Source organism: Sarcophilus harrisii, chromosome X (assembly GCF_902635505.1).
Source record: "Sarcophilus harrisii chromosome X, mSarHar1.11, whole genome shotgun sequence".
NCBI lineage: Eukaryota > Metazoa > Chordata > Mammalia > Dasyuromorphia > Dasyuridae > Sarcophilus > Sarcophilus harrisii.
Genome location: NC_045432.1, coordinates 12937715 through 12959110, shown reverse-complemented (window position 1 = coordinate 12959110; position 21396 = coordinate 12937715). Strand labels below are relative to the sequence as shown.

The window sequence follows — 21396 nt, the reverse complement described above, 5'->3', positions numbered from 1 at the left end:
AGGACTGGAAGGGAACAGTTTTATTTTATAACCTAAGAAGCGAGGAAAAAGAATGCACTTGGGATCCAGGAGGAGGCGCCCCCTCACCATTCGACAAGCAGGAGTCCAATAAATAAGTAGCACAGCTGGAGGGAGTGCGGAGGGGGAGCTTGGCTGGGGTTCAAGGGCTAGCCATCCATGGCCCGTCCATTGATCACTCTGATGTGATGAATGATGTCCTGGATCGCTTGGGAGGTGGTGCCTTGGCCCCCAATGTCTGGGGTGTGCATCTAGAAACAAAAACCCAAAATGGGTGAGGGGCAAACTCTTCCCTTGCCATCAAGTCAAAAGAGGTCAAAATCACTTTTCTGTACAAACTTCTGTACAAAACAGTTGAGAGCTGAGTGGGCAAGAAAATCCCAGAAAAGAATGCATTCTAGAGAGTTGCAGCTCTCTGATTTAAACCTCTGATATTTTGGGCCAGATATTTTGGGCAAGGTGGATGCAGGGCTTAGTCTCCCTTAGGAGACTAAGATCCCTCTCCTTCCAAAAGGCGGAGTTAACCTTTGGGAGATCACATATATATATCACAAGAAGAAGCTGGAGTTGACTGACTGGACTTGAGGAGAAACTAACTAAAAACTGAAAACATCGGGCTAGTTGGAGTCGGAGAGAGCTCTTGGAACCCACAAACCCAGGGGTCTCAGGCTGCTAAGCCTCACGTTTTCATTGTCCATCGATGCCAGGACAGCCTTGCGGATCGAGGTGGCATACGAATGAAGCCTGAGGGAGAGAGGAAGAGGATGCAGAAAGATCAGAGTTCTGGTCCACAGGCACCAGGAGAGAGGGGAGACAATCTGCTGAGTGCCCGCCCCAACTAACCAAACCTTAAGACCGACTCACTTCAGGTGGTCCAACATCATGCAGCTGGCCAACAGGGTGGCTGTAGGGTTAGCGATGTTCTTATTGGCGATGCTTTTCCCTGTGTTCCGAGTCGCCTGAAAGAAGACAGGGTAGGGATGTGAGGTGGTCTTTGGGAGGTAACAATTCTAGCAACTTCCCTCCCAGTTCAATCGCAGCCACTCACCGTCTCAAACACTGCATATACATGTCCATAATTTGCCCCAGCCACAAGACCTGGGCCCCCAACCAGGCCAGCACAGACGTTATTGACAATGTTGCCATAAAGATTGGGCATCACCATGACATCGAACTGCTGGGGCCGAGACACTAGCTGTACACAGAGGGAAATGCACAGAACTGAGACTTCATATACCCAATAATCAACACACAGAGGAACCTTGGGAGCAAAGCAGAGGTCCCTTTTCCCTTTTCTAAGGGACAAAAATCAAACTTCAAGGGCCAAGAGCAAGCAGAAGAGGAGAAATGGTCATTGTGAAAAGTGGGGAAAGTCCCTTTGGCAACGTAAAGGAATCAAGAAAGTTCAATTCCTCCTTCCTTCATGGGTCCCCAAGGGCTAAAATATAGCACACAAAATTCTAAAACCCAAATGTCACAATGGACAAACCCAAAGCTCAATCAAATAAATCAGGGACAAGCTGGTTCCCAGATGAGGGAGTTAGTCCTGGCTTTTCCAACAACCAGCCATTTTCCCTTGGAATCAGAGGATTCCATCATTCCATCATGGTAGATCCTGACAAAGCTGAGCTAAGCTAACTGAGTTGCTTCCCCAAGTCACCTAGATGGGGAGCTGCAGGCTCAGGCCTAAGCCAGGTTTCTGGCACATTTTGCTCTGTCAGGATGGTCTGGTGAATGCCTGGGCTTCTACAGCCACATCTATAGGACTAAGGAGTTGGACTAAGATGACCGCTGTAGCCCCAAAGTGGTTTATCCACTTTGAAGGATTATGGTTTTTTTGTTTTGTTTTTTTTTTTTACCAACTTGGGGTCCTGGGGCTGGGAGAGGCAGCTGTAGTTGAACTGGGGCTAGTCAGATAGTAAGGTTGGCTCTGGAACCCAGGAGTCAAGTACCTGCATTGTAGTGTTGTCCACAATCATATTCTCAAAAGTGATGTTAGGATAGCCTGCAGCTACCTCCTTACAGCACTGGAGAAAGAGGCCATCTCCCAGTTTCCTATGAAAGGGACAGAAAGTTTGGTCAGTCACAAGAACTATAACATTCGCTGAAGTGGTACAGAGTGAAGAAAAACAGGATTGGAACAGGAGATCTTAATTCTAGTTCTGGTTCTACAACCGGATTGCTGTATGATCTTGGGCAATCCTTATCCCTCTCTGGGACTCAGTTTCCCCATCTGTAAAATGAGTTTGGACTAGCTCTTTCAATGGGTCCTACGATCTGGATCAGGGGAAAGGGGTTGGGGGGTGGGTGGAGAGTGGGGAGAAAGAGCACAAAAGGAATGAAGGGGGGAGGCAGCAGCAAATGAATCGGTTGTCCTCAATCCTCCATCCCTACATGATGTTGGCCTTGTGCACGGCAGTCACTTTCTTGCGCCCAGTTTCCTGGGCCAGGCGGAAAGCATACTCAGCAATGCGCAGGGACTTGGCCTTGGTGATGATCTTCAAGCTCTCCACCACACCTGAAACACTCTGTGGGGATAAAAGATAAAAAAAAAAAAAAAAAAAAAATCACCCCTGTGATTCCTCTTCCCTCGGGAAGCCTTCAGCTCCTTACTGGGGTGGAAGAGTATGGCACTGGCCTCATCTCCTCCTAATTCAATTCAAGGGTTGACAGAAATCCTGGCCTGGCCACTCCTTCCCACACTAAGAGGCAGAAGAAAGAGAAGACAGAGGCCTTAATTGCAAGGAGCCCAGTCTAGGTCAGGAAGACAAAATTTCAGAAGAACCAGAGCCTTCATAAATCCCATCTTTATGGGATTTGCTAGAGTATTATTGCTAGAGTAAGACCGGCTTTGTAAACTGAGCTACCAGATATGTGCAAACTATGGCCCCTTGCCACACTGACCCATGGATGCTGTCCCAGTTCAGACCACCATGGACTTCACGGGAATCTCCCTTTGAGATGGTTTAGGGAACTAAGGAAAGAAATGGGCAGTTCCATTCCTTTGTGAGAAGATTCTCAAGCCCCAGACTGATACTTTTCACCAATATCTTCACACCTGGCTCCCAACAGCTCAACGATATTGGTCTTCAGGGGACCAAATCAAGGCCATTCAAAACCATCTATTACAGGCCCAAAGAGGAGGATCTCCAATGTCCCAGGCCTATATTGAGCTGCCTTGTGGCAATTAGAATAGAGCCTCTTGAGGACACTGCTCCAAAAGCTAATGTCTATTAGGGAATTTGTTAGAAATGAATAAAATGGTTGTTGCATCGTCTAGCCTACTTCTCTCTCTCTCTACCCCAGCCCCTAAGCTGAGCTCTTGTTCTCCTCCTCCAGTCGCTGAAATGAAACAGTGTTAAATAGAAGAAGATCTGGCTGCTGGGTCTCACGCTGCTCCCAATTCTTCTTTTTTTTTTTTTGGATAAATTTTTAAAATTTTAAACAGATATAAAATGAGAAAAGGGGAAAAAAAACTATTTCCATGGACAAAGAACGTAAGAGAGGAATCAATATAAAACAGTAAGTTTCCACTTCAAGAAAACCTATAAAATCAATATCACACTATTTCCAAAGCTGGACTGCTTTTCTTTGCTTCCTTGTTGGTTTTCTTTTGTTTTCTGCTATGCACTTTTTATTTTATTCCCCTCAACCCTGGCTACAATTAAGCATAGATATGCCCGGGTACATAGATGTGTGCACACTCGGTTCAACACTTACTACCCCACAGCAATATTCCACCTTAATCACATCCTATCTGAGAAATTGTCTATGAAAATTTTCCTCCAATTTTCTGCATTCCTTCCAAATAGGTTTTATTTATACAAGAAAATTTTAATTTAAAGTAATCGAAAGTCTCCCTTTTACACTCCAGCAACGCTCTGACTTTATACTATAGTTTAAGGTCTGTTACTACTGAATCTACTTCTTCCAAATGAACTGTTTTTATTTTTTCCTAACTCAGTAAGATGATGTTTTAGCACCTGCTCCTAATGCAACGGGCAGCTCCATACCGGTCAGTTTTGTAAGGATCCCACTTACAGGAATGCTTTGCTCAGGAGTGACACATGGAAGCCATAACTGTTCTGAGGGGTCCATCTGCCTACTGAATCAGGCCCAGGTAGGGAATCTATGAGCAATGGGAAGGCCTGAAGTCAAGGTTTCACAAAAAGTGGTATGGCCAGACCTTGAAAACTTGATATAAGGGATATATATATATATATGCAGCTCTCCCCTCCCCTTCCAAGATGATCAAAGGCCTATTATATCCTGGAGATAGCATCAAAACATTATATAAATGACAATTTGGAGACCAAACTGTACCCGTGATCAAAATTAAGAAAAATTAAGCTCGGCAAAGCTTCACATGAGCAGTGTGCACTGTCAGCCTGGAATTTGGCAGAAGTCTACAAAATGTTCCCATAAAAGTCCTTATACAGTATTTTCTTCTAGTTATTGAAGATGCTTCATTAGTCCATAATGACCTCTTATGTACATAACTAGCTTACAAAGTGGGACAGAAAGATACAAATGATGCATCACTATTATAAGAAGGGCCAAGATTTTTCTTTCCCCAATGCAGACTCCCCAAATAAGGCCAAAGCACGCTGGCCAGGACAGGCATTCTCTTCAGCTTATCTTTTCATTTGCCGAGGTGATTCCTGGCTGGAAGAGGGGCTCCAAAGAGGCTTACTCTCTCCCTGATGACCAGCTCACACAGAATTCCTCCTTTCTGTCCAAGCTGTCTGACGCCAACAAGAGTGACCCAGCAACAGTGAGGTCAAGGTCCCAGGTGGTCAGTCACTGGTGATATACTGCTCTAACCTAGATTTCTGAAGAGTCTTTCCTTCCACTAGCTAGGGGTAGGGGTGGGGGTGTAATGGGTTTCATCCCTCCAATGATGGAGCTAAGTGGGAATTATAGGCGTGGAAGCTCAGTTTCTTGGTTGGACCTCCCTCTCCTTTTCAGCATGTTTAACAAAGTGACACCTCTGCTATGGAGAAGTTTGTGGGTCACTCATTCCAATCTGCCAAGCCTACCGGACTTTTGGAACATTGTCAAAGCAGCACATACCCGTGGAAGGACTCAAAAATTCTGATAAAGAATAGGAAAATTGCCTGCTGGGAAGGTTAGAATCTAGAAGCTCACTAAAGTCCACTCCAGCAGCTTTAGAATATTTGATGGTTCTTGACTTCCATCTCTTTGGAGAACCCAGCTGGGTCTTCAGCTATACCTGGATGGATTCTACATGTGGAAGGGATTTCCCAAAGCCAAGTAGGAGAGTCCCTGGGATAGTGCAGCTAAGCCTAGGTCCATTGACACTTCACTGTCTAGCTGGGGATGCAGGAAATGGATAGGGAGGAAGAGGTCTTACCTCATGTTCCAGGCTGCTGTACTCTCCCTCTGTGTTCTCCCTAACAATGAGGATGTCTATGTCTTTGTGGCGAGTCACCACACCTGGCAGGCTTTTACAATGGATGACATTGGCATAGAGGTCTAAGCTGGTGCTAGAGATGAAAGAAGAGGGAAGAGAGGGGTCACACATCCAGCAGGAAACTGCCAATATTCTCCCCACCCCCCACCACGATACCGGCTCTTACCGCAGAATGTTGTTACGGGACTTATAAGATGGTGGCAGATTGTGGTTGGTTTCAATGTTTCCTAGGAATTACAAGCAAGGCAGTCAGCTTGGGTTAAGAGGATACAGAGGGAAGTCACCGGTGGGCTCAAATGCTATTTCTACCAAACTATTGTTTAGCTCTGAACTTTCTCTTTCTCAAAACAGGGGGAGAGAAATACTTCTGCTCAAGTGACTGGTGAGAAAGGGTGATGTCTAGACAATCTGGAAACCGTCTCTTTCCTTCTTGGTATTTCCTTCCCATTGAGCTCCTGGCACTGCTTGGATCTGGGGAAGGCTGAGGAATGTTCTGTTGCCGTCAGGGGCACAGGTACCAGGATCCCTGAGACAATGAGAAAAACCACTCTCCCAACGGGCCAGTACTAACAAGCTATAGTTTCACAAGGATCCAAGAAACTGCTGTAACTCAGATTAAACACACAAACAAAAACAGCCCCCCAAGAATGGGAAAAGGCAGATCTGATGAGACATCAGTTCCCATGACTTAAGAGTTTTCTCCAACTGCAAGCTCTGTATGAGTCAATGTAACATGACTGCCAGTAAAACAAATGAAATCTGATGCCGTATTAATAGAAACATCCCATCCTAAAGAGTCCCTCGCATTTAACTTCAGAAGCGGCAGACCAGGGTAGGGAGGGCTCTGGGTACTATACTACGGCAAGAGTAGTGGAAGAAGATGGGGATATTTAGCCAAGAGAAGGCTTCCAAGAAATACCAGCTCTGCCTTTAAACAGTCAGAGCTGTCATATGAAAAAGTGAACAAGGTTGGCTTAGGTAGCAATTCTGCCAATGGGCAGAATGAGCATCACAAGGCACAGACTATTGCATCAGGGGAGCTTCCTATCAGAATATGCTGCTCCAAAGCAATTCCTGTTCCAACAGAGAGGTTCAAGAGTCTCCTACAGCCCGTGTTCAAGGCTAGAGACAAAGATACAATAAAATAATCTTTGCCCTTGAGAAACTTCTAAGCTAAAATAGATTGATCCAGATGACCACTAAGGTCCCTTCCAACTCTTGAGCTTCTCAGATCAGATTCTGTATTAGACGGTCCTGGGAATGGAGCCCAGGAGTCTCACTTCCTAATCTGCTGGAGTCAGGAGCAGCTGAGATCAAACCCGGTTTCTGACACTTGGGAAAGGGGAGAAAGAACCACTCTCTCCCTGCCTCACAAGGTTCTTGGGTGGCTTGGGGCTACTCCCCAAACACAGCAACATTCAGAAAGCTAGGGCTCAGGTCTCTTTCTGCTCATCCCCCCTTATCCTAAGCATATTCACAATCAAGGATTAGGCTCACCCTTCAAAGCCACACGATTGCGTCGGATAGCCATGATGGCATTGCGGATGTCTTCCTCATCAGCATTTGAGCTCACCTGTACCTCTTCAAAATCCACAGGCACACAGGCATGTCTGGGGCAAAGAAAAGATAGTGGAGTGGGCAGTGCCAGGAAGCCCCCCCTCAATTCCCCAGTTCAGCACTGACCCCAGAGCCTGAATTGTCCGATTTCCTTGTCAGGAAGCTCATTTCTCCTTCAAGTCTCAAGGGTCACCTAATTTCCCACTTGATCACTCTCTCCCTGCCTCACAAGGTTCTTGGGTGGCTTGGGGCTAGTCCCCAAACATAACAACATTCAGAAAGCTAGGGCTCAGCTCTCGCTCTGCTCCCATAACAGTAAAACCAAGGCCACACTGTGAAGAGCCACAGCAGGTGCTCAGTGTTTTGGAAAATGAAATGAGTACCCCCCACCCCCACCCCAGCAGGTGTCGAGCAGAGCAAGAGTGCTAAGAATTAGTGGAGACAAAGCAAACCAAGCCATCAACAGATGCTTCTTTGTGTTTTAATCAAACTTGATCAGGAAAAATCCTGTTTTAGTCAAAAGTGGGTTGATTTGGGGATATTGGGGGCCTGGGGAGAAGAAAGCAATAGAATATTTCATGCAGGACCTTTCCCAACAATTCCTTGTGCCTCAGTTTCCTCATCTGTCAAATGTTCCAGTGGGGCTTGGGAGAACCCATCCTGTCCAACCTCCACATTTGATACACAATAGAAATGAGCCCAAAGGAGCTGGAATGAATTGTTTGAACTTACGAACGGCAGGTCTAAAAAGTCTGTTCATTTGGAAGTTCATTAGTCCCCCATTTTCCCCCTTACACCCCACTGGCCTCAATGAGGAACTCAGCAAACATGAGGCCTGACTGTTTTGTTTTTTAATAATAGCCTTTTATTTTTCAAAATACATGCAAAGATAGTTTTCAACAACCACCTTTGCAAAACCTTGTGTTCCAAAGTTTTCTCCCTCTGTCCCCTCCCCTCCCCTAAGTAGCAAGCAATCCAATATAGGTTAAACATGTGCAATTTTTCTAAACACATTCCCACATTTATCATGCTGCACAAGAAAAATCAGATCAAAAGGGAAAAAACATCATAAAAGGGGGAAAAAAAAAAACCCCAAAACCCCAAGCAAACATAACAGCAACAAAGGTAAAACTCCTTTGCTTTGATCCACATTCAGTCTCCATCGTTCTCTCTCTGGACGTGGACGGCTCCCTCTATCACAAGTCTACTGGAATTGGGAGGCACGACTGTCACCAAACAAACTTCTTTCCGCTTTTCAGACCCACTGGGAGCGTGGAGTCTCTAGATTGGGGTCTAGTACCAACCATCTCTGGCCTTCGCCTCTCCAACCACCCACCGACTTCCCTGGGTCAAATGATCTCTGAGGGCCCTGCTACCTCAAACATTCTAGAAACTGCAAAACAGCAAGGCTAAATGTGAGGGGGGGGGGGGACATCAGGGTAGGAGCACTGAGAGAAGGTACAGGGATGAGGAGGGAGAAGTCGGTTCCATACCTGAACACAGACTTAACATGCAGCATGAGCTCAGGCCCAATGCCATCGCCAGGAATCATAGTAACGGTGTGTCGGCCTCCATACTTGGCAGACGGAGGCTGTGGGAGAGAAGTCAAGGGGGTTAAAGGAACACCTTGGGATGCTCAGCAGCCCCCACCCCTTACCTCATCCTTGCCCTTTTTCATTAGGCACCATGCCCATGACCTGGGCTATAAGAAGAGGGGGAGCCACCCATGCCGAACCCATCCCTTAGCAGAAGTATCTGCCCGCCTGCCCCGAGTTGGAATGGATATGACACAGAGGGTAGGAGGGGGCATCCCGGGGCAGAGAGACCGCAGGGCAGTTCTAAAAATGGCCTCAGGGTCTTTTAGCCCCAGTTAATTCCAACCAGTTCTCTTATCCTACACACCCCAAGGGTCAAGTGTACATCAGCAGGGCATGCCTAAACCACCTGTGGTTAGGCTGGTAACAGAATACCCTTTTATTCCTATGAGCGGAGGCAATGCTCTGCCCACTGAAGTGCCCACCACGCTCCCCCCACAGGGGAGGATTCTGAGCCAAATGCTGCTCTGGCCTCTCCTATCACTGAAGAGAAACAATGAGAAAGTGGAGAATACCCAGGCTGAACACCTGGGGAAGGCAGATGTGTCAACCTTTAAACCCAGAGGGGACTAGGTGGGGATGGTGAGCAGGACCCTGTGCCTACCCAGAAGCAAGAAAAACAATACTCACAATTGTTTGCTGTTAGTGCCAGGAACAGGAAAACAAAACAAAACAAAACGAAAAGGACGGGGTAAAAGGGAGGAGACAAAACAGCAGAAGTTAGAGTGGTCACCTTGTGAGGTCTGGCTGCTGCTGCTGACCACCTGGGGTGGGGCTAGGGGCTCATCAAGGCTGGCACTCCCTGGCATAGGACCTCCTCCCTTTCCCTCCCCATTCAACACTGGTTAGCCCTGCACAGTCAGATGCAGGGCGGGACAAGGTGACATGGGACTCTTTGAAGGGCAGCCTGGGACAGATGAGAGATCAGCCCGGGAGGGGGACCCAGCCCCACTCTAAGTGGGAAACCCAGAGAGGATTCGAGCCGCCTCCTTGGAAGCTCCTGTCAAGCGTGCTGCGGGGAAGAGGGAGGGCAAAGGGTATGTGGGGGAGGTGAGCAGAACCCCTGGAGGCTGGCGACAGTTCAGCAGCACCCAGAAGGACTGAGGCAAAGGGAATTTGCACACACGCAAGACAGGCACTTACTGAGGAGAAGCCCCTCCAGCTGGCCTCCCGGGCACCTAAAACCTGGAAAACAAAAATCAGACCCGAGCTTCCATTATCTCCCATGCTGTTCCCTAGGAGAGGAACTGGGACTGAGGGACTAGATTTGGCCTCCCTCCTTAGGACTCCTGGAATTAGCACCATATCTAGCACTTGATTAGATACTGTTTAACACAGCCTCCCATTGTTGCCTGGGTTTACAGCTTGACTCTCAAGAAGCAGCATTTACTTTACACAGCAAATATATATATACATACACACTGCAGAGTGTATGTGAACTAAGTAATCAAATGAGAGAATCAGAAAATTTGGAGTCTCACCTCCCTATTTTATAGAAGGGGTAACTGAGGCCCAGCAAGGAGGAGAGCCTTGGCCCACATCTCTGGCAGAGCTAGGGCTAGAACTATCCCGCGATGGTGCTGCATCTGGGGAGCCAATTACCCGAATGCACTTGGGAAGCATTAGGAAGGAGCACACCAAGGCTTGATGAAGTCCCTACTGTGGGCCCAGCCCTGGGCCAAGAATGGAACAACGACTTGAATACCTGTGGCATTTGAAGGATTGCAAAACACCTTCCTGGAATAAGTAGTCCAAGCACTCTCATCTTACAGATGAGAAAAGGGAAGCTCACAGAAGCTTGTTCAGCTAGCAAGTAGTGGTGTTACCATTGCTGCCTTCCTTTATTTTAAATTTAGTTATTCTAAAGAAATAATTTATTTCAGATAAGTGAATTATTTTAAGCAAATGGCCATTTATCATGCATAGGATTTACTTTAAAAAGGGGAGCACATGTAGACTGGAAGCTCCATGCTGTCTTGCCTCCCTCCCACCAATCCTGGTGAATGGCTGAACTGGACCACAAGCGCTGACTGCAAGGGAAACTACTCTTTTCAAGGCTCTTGGCAAGGCAGAGCAGGGAACGGGACTGCCCAGTTCTCTTTGGGATTAGAACAGGCTACAAAAGGCAAGATGTCCCTGCCCTGTCAGCTCGATGTACCACTTGTCTCCTAGTTTTCCCTGTAATCAGAGATGGAGGAAACCTAGGGTCAGGGCAGCTACCAGACTGGGACTCTCTAACCCTAAGAAGCCAACTAGCCCTTTTCTGTTTTGAAAAAACAGAACAAAACAAACACAAAAACCCCAAATAAACAACAACAACAACAAAAAAACCAGGTCAAGATAAGCAAAGCCAATTAGGAGCAATTAGGAAGCTAACTGGAAAGGAAAATCCATCACATGATAGGCTAAGGCCCATGAGAAAGGATTAGAGATCAGTTAGGTTGATCTCTAGCTCAACCTAATTGTAAACACCAGCCCTAAGGTAGCTCAGGCCCAAGAATGATTCCCTCAAGAGAGCAGTCTTGCAGTACACCAAAACCATGTGTGTGCTCTCCTCTGCTGGGGTCTTGTTCTGATCCCCTCCTGCTTCTCAACTCTCTTTCTCACACACTGACCCAAGGAGAGAAAGGCAGATAGATTTCAATCAGAGGCTGTTTACTTATTTATTTAACAGAGTAAGAATGCCTAGATTCTCCCCTCCCTCTGACACAGCTTACTGCGTGTGCCACTTGGCACTTGCTTGTCTTTGGGCGCACTTAGCTCTAACTATGCTGTAGGTAAATTAATAGGCGATATTGGATTCAAACAATTATTTTATGCTCATTACACAGAAGAGCTAGGACACCGAGTTCTAAATGAAACAACCCATGTCCTCAGAGAGATTATTGCTAGGGCTCCAGAACAACAATTCACCAGGATGATTTGGGAATAGTAGTAGGCACTTCATTGTATACAGATCTGCACTTTTCACTGATGGTCCAAGTCAATCAAATACAGATCTGCACTTTTCACTGATGGTCCAAGTCAATCAAATCCAGAAAGATCTGTGAAACAAGGTGATCTCATTTCCCCAAAAGATTGTAAGCTTCCCTTGTATGGCCTCCAACTAAGGGATTCTCGAGGCTAAGTTTTGGAAGTACAGATCACAAAGGTTCCATGCAAAAATAATAACATTTTTGGGGGTGTTCCAGTGGTGAGCAAAGTCAGCTTTCTTTTTTTTTTTTTGATGATCTCAATTTTTTTTTTTAATTTAATAGCCTTTTATTTACAGGATATATGCATGGGTAACTTTACAGCATTAACAATTGCCAAACCTCTTGTTCCAATTTTTTCACCTTTTACTCCCCCACCCCCTCCCCCAGATGACAGGATGACCAGTAGATGTTAAATACATTAAAATATAAATTAGATACACAATAAGTATACATGCAAAGTCAGGTTTCCAATGAAATGTTTGCAATGTACAGAGAGAGAAATGGCCTTCAGGAGACGTCCCTTTAAGCCATCATGAAACCATCCTCACAAGTTATTAACCTGCTTTACAGAAATGCTAGCATGGTTGTCTCAACCTCCAGGAAAATAATTTCTCTAACAGAACTCCATGACTTATACAAACAAAACATCACTCTCATTTGTCTAAAAACGGTCACAACCCAAAACTGCACAGAAATAATTTCTGACCAAAGAAAGAATTGTAGAGAGGCAAGCACAGTGAACTGAAGTGAAGAATTCTGGCCTTGAATTCAGGCAGTGACACTTACTAGCCCTGACGCTACTGGCAAGCCGCACCACCCCCCTGAAAATTAGTTTCCTCATCATTCAAACAGAAATCACAATACCTGACCTGACCTACTCACCACTGTGAAGAAAGTCCCTAAAACTTTTCACACACGTGTGTACACACACACACACAATTATTATTATTATTGCAGACAAGGAATTAACCCAATATCACAGAATTTAGCACCAAAAAAACACTGTTCAAAAAGAAAATGTTTAAATCCAATGCCCTCATTTTACACACGGGGAAACTGAGGATGATACAGGTAAAATGACTTCCTCCAAAGCAGCCGAGATGAGATTTGAACTCATGTGCTCCAATTTGTAATCCAGTAAACTTTTTTACCTTGCCTCTCCTGGGACTTGTGGCAAATTAATCAATAAGCATTTATTGAGTTAAGACCTGGGCATACAAAAGCAAAACCAAAGCAGCTTCTGCTCTCAATAAGTTTCTAGTCTATAAAGGGAAACAAAATACAGCCAACAGCTACTTAAATGAATGGCTCAGTGTAATCTGTACTACTACTACTAATGATAATGACAACAGTAAGACCACTCACATTTCTACAGCATTCTATGATATACAAAGGGCTTTCAGTGAAATGTATCCTCTAGATATTCCAGAGGGAATAGGCTCATAGAATTGAGAAAATGAAGAATAACTAATCCAAACTTCTCACTTTCTAAAATCAGCCTATGACAAAATCTAACATTCATGACAAAAAATCACTTAAAAGGAAGGGGGGGATTACTTAATTGGATAAAAGTATGTACCTCAACCCAGGAGCTGATATTATATTTGAACGAGAAATATTTAGCAGCATGGCTGCCAAAATAAATAAATATAATAAATATAAAACAAGGATGGCCCCTTTTAAGGATTTTATTTGACAAAAGGGATGAGGATATAGACTGGCACAACTATGAGCTCAGCAGTATAGGGAAATTCCTCTACCAGTTGCACACCTTCTTTGCAATTTATTTTAGCTCATTTTGACTCTCTATCCATTAAGCCATTCTATCTCCTTAGCTGTCTGGTTTGGAAATTGCAACAAAATATGAAAAACATTAGGAGGATTGACTCGGTAATAAAGAGATCAATGATTTCTTGATGGCTTAATGGCAGAGCCTTTTTCAGGCCTCAGCACTACAGCTTTTGAGAGGGCTTGAGATTTTTCTGTCACTTGGCTTTTGGGGACACTCTCCCACTAGCTTCCTTCCTATTTGAGTGCTCTATCTCAGTAGGCCGTGCAGAATGATCAGATTAGCCAGGGTTCCTATTCCCTAGCCCCTCTCTCAATTTCTCATTTGCTCCTCCCAGCTCTATCCAGTTCCAGCCTATCTCTGTCGAGCACCCATCTCACAGTGAGGCATTTTTAAAGGCATGTACTGCGGGCCTACTCAGGCTGGGAGAAAGACTCCTAGATTCCTAGAGCTTAGTCAAGGGGCCGGCACATAGTAGGTGCTTAAGTGTTTACTGACTGACTCCAAGGCCAGCGCATTGTACGTCTTACTACGCAATGTGATGGCAGCCCACAGTTCTTGGACAGAGCGGTGAATCCGAGCATTTCCTCGGTCTCAGTCCCAGCTCACACCGGCCACTCTCAAGGTGAAGTTCGCGCGCCCTCCCGTCTACCACACACAGGCAACGGCCAATGAGCCACGACAAACGACCCTCTAGTCCCACCACGACTAGTCAAACCCGAGGTCTCGGAAAAATTCCCGCCCCCACTTTCGGACTGTAAGACAAACTAGGCTCCCTTCGGAAACCGCTGTTGTCCCTCCCCCACCCAATTCGTCGCTTTTAGAGTTGTTGGGGTCGCTCAGGGAAGCGGTGGCCAATACTCCTCTCCCCTCGGTCGGTATCCCGTCACCCTACCACTGGCCCGGAAGCGCTCTCACCTCCCAAGGGCGACTAATAGCCCCTAACTTTAAGATGGCCTTCGCGGTACTACTGGCAGCTGTCACCACCTTAGTCGCCATAGTTGAAAGTGAATCCCGGCACACCGACGCTCGCGAGCATTAGCCGCTGTCGCGAGATTTGAGGAAGGGCCGAAGGAAGAAGATATCCAGACTTCGGGATCGAAAGCGGGAGGCACGGTAACGCGCATGCGCATAAGCAAGGTCAATTCTGACGTCTTCTTCCGGTGCGAGGTAGTTCCCGGCCGGAAGAGGGCAGCCTCGGCCATTTTGTCGAAACTCTTAACTGCTGGAGGAGGCCACGTCAGGACCGCGCCGTGGTGGAGCTCTCCCAATGGGGTGCCTGGGGGAACTTCCCCTGATTGGCTCGCAGGAGCTGATTACGTGCACCATCCGGTCCAGCCCTCAGCAATTAAATTGGCCAGCCGTGCTCCACGCTCCCTCTCTCTCCCGCCCGCGCTGGAGGGAGCTGATGGCGCGCCCTCTGAAGCTTTCCCTGGTCTCTGTGCGCCAGGCCTTGGTCCTGCTGCTGTTCTTCATCGGGCTCCCCGGCTGCTCAGGTATCGGGCGGGGGGAGGGGGGAAGGGAGAGCCACCTCGTTTCCCGGGCTTGGCGGGGGGAGGGGGGAAGGGAGAGCCACCTCGTTTCCCGGGCTTGGCGGGGGGAGGGGCGGTCCCGCAAAATAAAAGGGTGCGTGGGGAGGGGGGCCTGGCTCCCGACCGCGAGGCCGGCGCCAAGAGGTAGCCCATTCGGTGCCCCGGAGGTCCTGGAGCGGAGTAATTGAACCAACTGAAGTACTCCTTAATTGGCCAGGGGCTCTTGGGGCGGGGGTCGCGCCGGGCCTCTTTTATATCCGTCGTCCGCCCCCTCCCCCCTCGCTAGCCTTAGCGTTATATGAATCGTGGCACGTATTCCGTTCGTAGTGAAATTGACCAATTCATCTATGTGGACTGGGGGAGGGGGCGGGCTGCGAGCGAGCACTTTGGATAACTTCCCCCCTCCCCCCCGTTTCCTGCGCACGTGTAGTACCCGGATATCGAGTGATTGCAGGCTATGCTATTTTTCCTGGGCCTCAGGTTTCTCGAAAACCTGGCTCTTGGGAGTTCTCCTTCATATCAAATCCCAACAGTTATCAGTAATTGCTTTTCTTTCATCTTTCACTGTTGTGCTTCCCCCCACCCCCAATCTAATTGCACAGAAAGCTTTACTAGTTGTTTCCAGAGTAAATTTTAAGTGAACTCAACCTAGTACTTAAAGCACCACAGTGTGGTCTTAGCTTTTTGTCTTGTGGTTTGTGTCTAATTGCTTAGGACTGTGCATGGCTTTGGATTTATGAAAAACCCTTCCAAAAACAGGGTTTCTCATAGTGTATTCCATGCCAGAGAAATTGACTACCCTGAACCATTGCCTGGCCTCCACAATCTGTAGGCCTTAGGCCCTGAAGTGGGTAGAACAGGATGTTTGAAGATATTTTCTTCTGCCTCAACCATCAAGGTATAGCCAAAGTGACACAGGAAATTTGCCTGTGTTAATACTCACTGGTCCTCTCTTTGAGCCCCTTCATACTTAACCACTAACCCACCCCAATTGTACCTCTGTATACTTCACACAATAGGGTGAAGTATAGATAGGTATCTGTTGGGTATCCATTGGTATAATTTTAATTTGATATTTTCTATCCTCTCAAAACAGCGGAACCATGCACTGACCCTATGATCACTCCTTCCTACTATACCACCTCTGATGCAGTCATTTCCACCGAGACTGTTTTCATCGTTGAGATCTCTCTGATGTGCAAGAATGGAGCACAGGTGAGGGAGGAACTTGGGAAGAACCTTTATGCAAGAGGAAGGCAAGTGCCTCTGATCCTGGGTTTATTTATTCATGAGTCCTTTAACTTTTAAAGTAGCTTTCACATCCATGATGGTTTTTGGTTGTTTTTTTTTTTAATCCAACCATATGATCTTGTCCCCAGGCTAGACCTTTTTAAGTGCAGTCAAATATTTGCATGCCAGTTCACTTAAAAATATTTTCAATGACCAAGAAATCTTGGCAAGAGTATATACCATATGAAAAATGATTGAATGGAGACTGCCTGCAGAAAGGGCTTGGAATAGAGGGAGACAGTTGTCTTTGAGTTATAGGACTCCTGTTACACTTATTTTACATGGTCCTAGGGAGCAGAACTAGAATTATGTGTAAAAGTTAGAAAGAAACAAATTTCAGTTAAACAGGAAGAATTTCTGTTAGTCATCCAAAAGCCAGGCTAGTCTGTCTTAGGAGATCATCCTTCCAGCAGGCATAAAATAGATTGCTGTTTATTGGTGAGTTGAGTTTAAATTACCTCTGAGAAATGGCCTCCATTGAGCCATTTATTAGACTGCCAAAGGACGGTCCATGACTGATAGACTCTAGATCTAGGACAGACGCCTAGAGGGTGGAGCTAGATAGGAATAGGGCAAGGCATTATGACTTGAGGGCTTGATTTCTCCCAAAAGCCTAGTACCTCATATTTCCCAGAGTTCCTTCCTAGCATGGTTTTTGAATTTATGGTAGGTCCTTTCTCCATGGGCCTCTCAGTGAATTCCATGCCAGAGAAATCAACCACCCCGAACCATTGCCAGACTTATACCTGTAAGTCACGAGCACTGATGTGGGTGGCACAGTGTACTATTAGCGATTGTACGAATGTCTTTTTTGAGGGCTCTTTGGCTTCCTCTGATTTTTGCCTGTATTGATTGCTCCCCAGAATGTAGCCCTCTATGCTGATGTTAACGGAAAGCAGTTCCCAGTGACCCGGGGCCAGGACGTTGGCCGTTATCAGGTAAGAGAGGGGAGAGTACTTGGGCTTTTAGAGGAAGGGGGTCCCTGGGCTGATAGAATGAAGATAACACCCGGGGGATTTTTGAGGTCAAATGGATTGGAAATGCAACAAATGAGTTGTATTCTTCTGTAGACAGTGTGCCCATTACCCCAAAGCAAAAGGGTTCCAGAGGGTGGTGACACAAAGCCCCAGGATATTTCTGACTAGAGTTCTCATTCTCCATGATATTAGGTATCCTGGAGCTTGGAACATAGGAGTGCTCATTCTGGAACATATGAAGTCAAGTTCTTTGATGAAGAATCTTACAGTCTTTTGAGAAAGGTGAGCAGGATTTCCAGTCATGGAGGAAAGCATTAGGGACCCAGGCATAAGCACAAGTATCTCTTTTCCTAGAGATGAAGTAATGGCCACTAGGGGGCCCTATTTACACATGAAATGAAGAGTTTGTGTATAAGTACAAGATGGAAGCTTTGTGAGTGGAAATAAGCCATCTTTGTTGGGAGAGCTGCACAGTGAACACCAATTACTTGACATTTTTTCTCTCCACACTTTAGACTTTGGACTTGCCAGTAATGATTTGAGATTTCTTCCAGATATCCTTGTCGAATATATCTTGCCTCTTCAGGGATTAGGTGCTTAACTCCTATGCTATATCTTCTGCTCTAGGCCCAGAGAAGCAATGAGGATATTTCGGCCATTAAACCTTTGTTCACAGTTAGCGTGGATCACCGGGTAAGTAAGGGGATGAGAATTTTTTCAGAGGTGAGAAGGAAAAACTATCTGTACTGGCCCCTAAGTACAGGAGAGGGTGGGGTAAAGGATATACTATTTGTCTCAAGTTGTTGGGATGAAAAGGGCACTGGGCGGGGGCGGGGAGTACAGGGGATGAGGGATTCTTCACTTCCCTACCAACTGGTCTTTCTTCTTTCAGGGTGCTTGGAATGGGCCTTGGGTCTCTACCGAGGTGCTGGCTGCAATGATCGGCATGGTGGTCTATTACATGGCCTTTAGTGCCAAAAGCAACATTCAAGCCTGAGCCATATGAATTGAGTTTCTCTGAATACAAGTTTTTCTTCATGAAAAAATAAAAGGGTTTGTTATTGGAGAATATGTTGTGGTGGCAGTTCATAACTTCATTAAAGGGAGAACACCGGGGTGGCCTGGTCAGGAGTAGAACAGGTTACTGAGGCCTGTGTGACAAATAGATCCTAGGGCCAGGCTTCAAGGGTCCCCTGGGTCCAAGATAGAGGCCACTAGGAAAGCAGCTGGCTGTCCCTTAGGTAGGTAGGCACTCATGATTTAATGGTCACTGACAGTCTGCCCATTGCATTCACGCAGCCTGTGACTTTTGTCTGCCCTAAATCATGCTATCTGGACCCTATGGTACTAAGGCTTTGAAAGACTTCGAAGGATTTTTGCTCTCCACAAGGAGAGATGTTGTGTTTGTAGAATGGCTCTAACACCAGAGTTAACCTGCTCCATTTTACAGAGGAGACTGAAAAAGTTGCTGGTGCTTATAGCAGAATAATGGTTAAGATTCTATCAACTATGGAACCATGAGTCACTTCCTTTCTCAAAGAATGAAATAGATCAGTGGCATCAAAACAAAAAAATGAGGGTCACTCAGAAAACCATGTGTTTGCCAATTACATTTTAATTTGGTTTGAATCCATGTATTTAAGAATTAAAAAGGCACTTTGACCTCATGCCACATGGTCGCTCTAGTAACGGCCAACCAGTGGAATACCAGCTTCTGCTTAATCCCCTCAGGTTTGGCCAAACCCTTTGAGCCACCTATTTGACTTAAGAACAGCTGGAATCGGGATTTTCCAGGCTTTAAATAGAAACACACTGCTTGGTGGTCATAGGTATCTATTCCACTTCCCAGTCTTCTCTTTTCTAGGCTAAACCTCACCAGTCCCTTCGACAGAACCTCAAGGTGTGGACTCGAGGCCTGTGATCATTCTGCTTGCCCTCTGGATATTCTCCACCTTTCCAGTGGCCATTTTATCCTGTGATGCTGCCTAGAACTGAGCAAAGTGCTTCAGATTTCATCTTGACAAAAGACAGGGGAGACTGATACACCCAGATCTGGATTCATGCAAAGGCCTGTCAAACCAGGCTTCCCCTGTCCTGGACATTTACACCCTTCTCCAAGTCATTGTATTAATGACTGGAGATGAGTGAAGGTTTATGGATACTTCATTGGGAGCTGTTAGTTCATAACATTGAACTAACCTCTCATGAACCTGTGCATTCAACCTGTTCCAAGTCTCTGCCATGAGAATACTGAGATGCCTGATCATATATTGTTAAAGTCCTAAGTAAATTAGCACTCCTTGATGAGAACCCTCAATTAAATTCTTGTCACCAATTTGCATAGTTAGGTAAAACATTGTCATTGTTTGTCCTGATCCCAGATTAAATCTTATTTTGTATCTTGTGTCAAGTGGTAGCACAGAAAAGCATCTTCAGTCCTCTGGTTGGTCATTCAGTTGACAGTTTACAGCTTTTGAAGCTTGTCTTATCATTACATACATTTTTTGGTTCTGCCCACTTGATGTCTTCCCAGGTTTCTCTGAAGCCATACAAGTGGGAAACTCGATTTGTAAGAAAATCTGAATTTTGCACCATCATTTCTTAAATGTTATAGAACTTTGATGGGAACTAGGAGTCAAATTTCATTGATTAGCAGTTTTTGATCCATTGGTTTTTCAAATTTGGACATTTGCTGTTGATTGGAGCTTTTCCCAGTTGGCAGGATTTTCAAGTTGTCATCTAGCAATTGCATCTCACTTTGATTTGGTATAATCTGATTTGTAAACTGCTTGATCTCCACCTGTGTCAGGAATCTTTTACTCTTCCTTACACTTCAGGGTGAGGTCCAGAAATCTAAATTCTATTCTTAGAGCCAGGTGCCACTGGCCCTGGCATCAGCAATACCCATGTTCAAATCCAGCCTCAGACCTGTACCCTGTTGGTTCCCTTCTACATTGTACATGCTTGTTCCTTGCAGCTGAGATTGTATTTTCTCTCCAGTTACATGTCCTGTGCTCTATTCTGTGTTGTCGAATCTTTAACTGTCGCTTCTAGCTCCACATTTCCTAGAGCTTAGGACTTCTTAAAACTTTCAATTCTGCCAATAGTGACCCCCATACAAGTAATTTATCCCCTTTTGCCTCAGTTTCTTTTGCAAAATGTCCTGGAAATCATCTTGCCAAGAATAACCCAAATGAGCTCACTGTGAAAGGTATCAGCCCCAGGAGGTGTTCAAAAGGCCAGCACACCCTATACCTCTTGACCACTAAAAATAGCACTGCCATACATGGCCAGATGCTCTCACCAGAACACAGCCAAGCTTGAGTCTTTGCTACCAGATATTTGGGGATACCCAAACCAGGGTGAAGATTATCTGTAGCCAGTAAGGAGACGCTTTAAGAAGAAATGCTGGACACAAAGGTGGAGCTAGAGGTGATGGGAACAAAGAGTAAACATAGCTGCTTCTCTGGTTCCTGAATCGTGAGCCACATGATTCTGGCCCCCTGGCAGGCCTTTCCACCTTATTGTCAGAACTGTCTTTGATGGTAATCAAGACTTTAGCCTTCCAATAAGAAATGATGTATGTAATAAGGAAACTTACTTGCAAATCATGTACCAACAAGTCCTGGATAGGTCCAGTGAATTGATAAAGGTGACACTACCTAAACTCATCTAGTGCTATACCAATCGGGCTCCCAAGAAACTCTTACTAACCTTAAAAAAATATTCATCTGGAACAACAAAAGGTCAAGAATTTCAAAGGAATTAAAGAGAAAATCAAATGAAGGTGGCCTAGCTGTACTCGATCTAAAACTATTATAAAGCAACAGTCACCAAAACCATTTACTTTAATAATCTAGTGTTTGATGAAGACCACAGCTTTTGGGAACAAAAAAATTGGAAACTAGTATGGTAGAAACCTAACCTTGACCTCCACCTAAAGACAAAATGGATTCATGATGTAGACAAAGTGATATAAGTAGAACATAACTCAGATTTATAGAGGAGGAAGGAATTTGTGACCAAAGAAGGATTGATCATAAAATAATTTTGATTATATTAAGTTTAAGTTTGTACAAATAAAACCAATGCACATGATTACAAGGGAAGCAATAAACAAAATATATCAAAGGGTTTTCACAAAGGTTTTCATAAATTTTCACAAAAATTTCTAAAATAAAGAGAATCGACTTAGATTTATAAGAATTCAAGCCATTCTTGAATTGATA

General features: G+C 45.5%; 2 protein-coding genes and 2 non-coding genes across 6 annotated transcripts; 3 read left to right on the top strand and 1 right to left on the bottom strand.

Moving 5' to 3' along the window:
• Positions 1–5: 5 nt before the first annotated feature.
• On the bottom strand, positions 6–14493 carry IDH3G (isocitrate dehydrogenase (NAD(+)) 3 non-catalytic subunit gamma). Of its 3 annotated transcripts, XM_003775204.3 has the most exons (13): positions 14287–14493; positions 9748–9789; positions 9235–9243; positions 8503–8600; positions 6950–7062; positions 5619–5679; positions 5393–5525; positions 2413–2546; positions 1971–2073; positions 1067–1213; positions 883–977; positions 702–762; positions 6–269 (listed from the first exon to the last, which is right to left on the bottom strand). In XM_003775204.3, the coding sequence occupies exons 1-13, from the start codon at positions 14365–14367 to the stop codon at positions 168–170; spliced, it is 1179 nt and encodes a 392-aa protein (XP_003775252.1). In that variant the 5' UTR covers positions 14368–14493; the 3' UTR covers positions 6–167. The 3 variants fall into 3 exon arrangements, with proteins under 3 accessions (XP_003775252.1, XP_031800821.1, XP_023363049.1); XM_031944961.1 differs by lacking the exon at positions 9748–9789 and having other exon boundaries at positions 9–269; XM_023507281.2 differs by lacking the exons at positions 9235–9243; positions 9748–9789 and having other exon boundaries at positions 9–269.
• An 81-nt stretch (positions 14494–14574) lies between these two features.
• On the top strand, positions 14575–19577 carry SSR4 (signal sequence receptor subunit 4). The gene is made up of 7 exons (XM_023507283.2): positions 14575–14864; positions 15997–16115; positions 17054–17128; positions 17360–17449; positions 17795–17860; positions 18060–18220; positions 19032–19577. Exons 1-6 carry the CDS (start codon positions 14639–14641, stop codon positions 18162–18164), a joined length of 681 nt encoding a protein of 226 aa, XP_023363051.1. The 5' UTR covers positions 14575–14638; the 3' UTR covers positions 18165–18220; positions 19032–19577.
• LOC111721676 lies at positions 15621–15762 on the top strand. The gene has a single exon (XR_002770756.1). It is a non-coding gene; the product is annotated as a small nucleolar RNA SNORA42/SNORA80 family (small nucleolar RNA).
• Positions 16837–16972, top strand: LOC111721677. The gene has a single exon (XR_002770757.1). It is a non-coding gene; the product is annotated as a small nucleolar RNA SNORA42/SNORA80 family (small nucleolar RNA).
• Positions 19578–21396: the final 1819 nt, after the last annotated feature.

Coding starts and splice junctions, on each gene's coding strand:
- SSR4 (XM_023507283.2), top strand. CDS start 14,639: ATGGGGTGCCTGGGGGAACTTCCCCTGATTGGCTCGCAGGAGCTGATT. Junction 14,865..15,996: donor CGGGCTCCCCGGCTGCTCAG/GTATCGGGCGGG, acceptor CTCTCAAAACAG/CGGAACCATGCACTGACCCT. Junction 17,450..17,794: donor CTTACAGTCTTTTGAGAAAG/GTGAGCAGGATT, acceptor CTTCTGCTCTAG/GCCCAGAGAAGCAATGAGGA.
- IDH3G (XM_003775204.3), bottom strand. CDS start 14,367: ATGGCGACTAAGGTGGTGACAGCTGCCAGTAGTACCGCGAAGGCCATC. Junction 2,547..5,392: donor ACAGCAGCCTGGAACATGAG/GTAAGACCTCTT, acceptor TTATCCCCACAG/AGTGTTTCAGGTGTGGTGGA. Junction 763..882: donor ATGATGTTGGACCACCTGAA/GTGAGTCGGTCT, acceptor TCTCTCCCTCAG/GCTTCATTCGTATGCCACCT.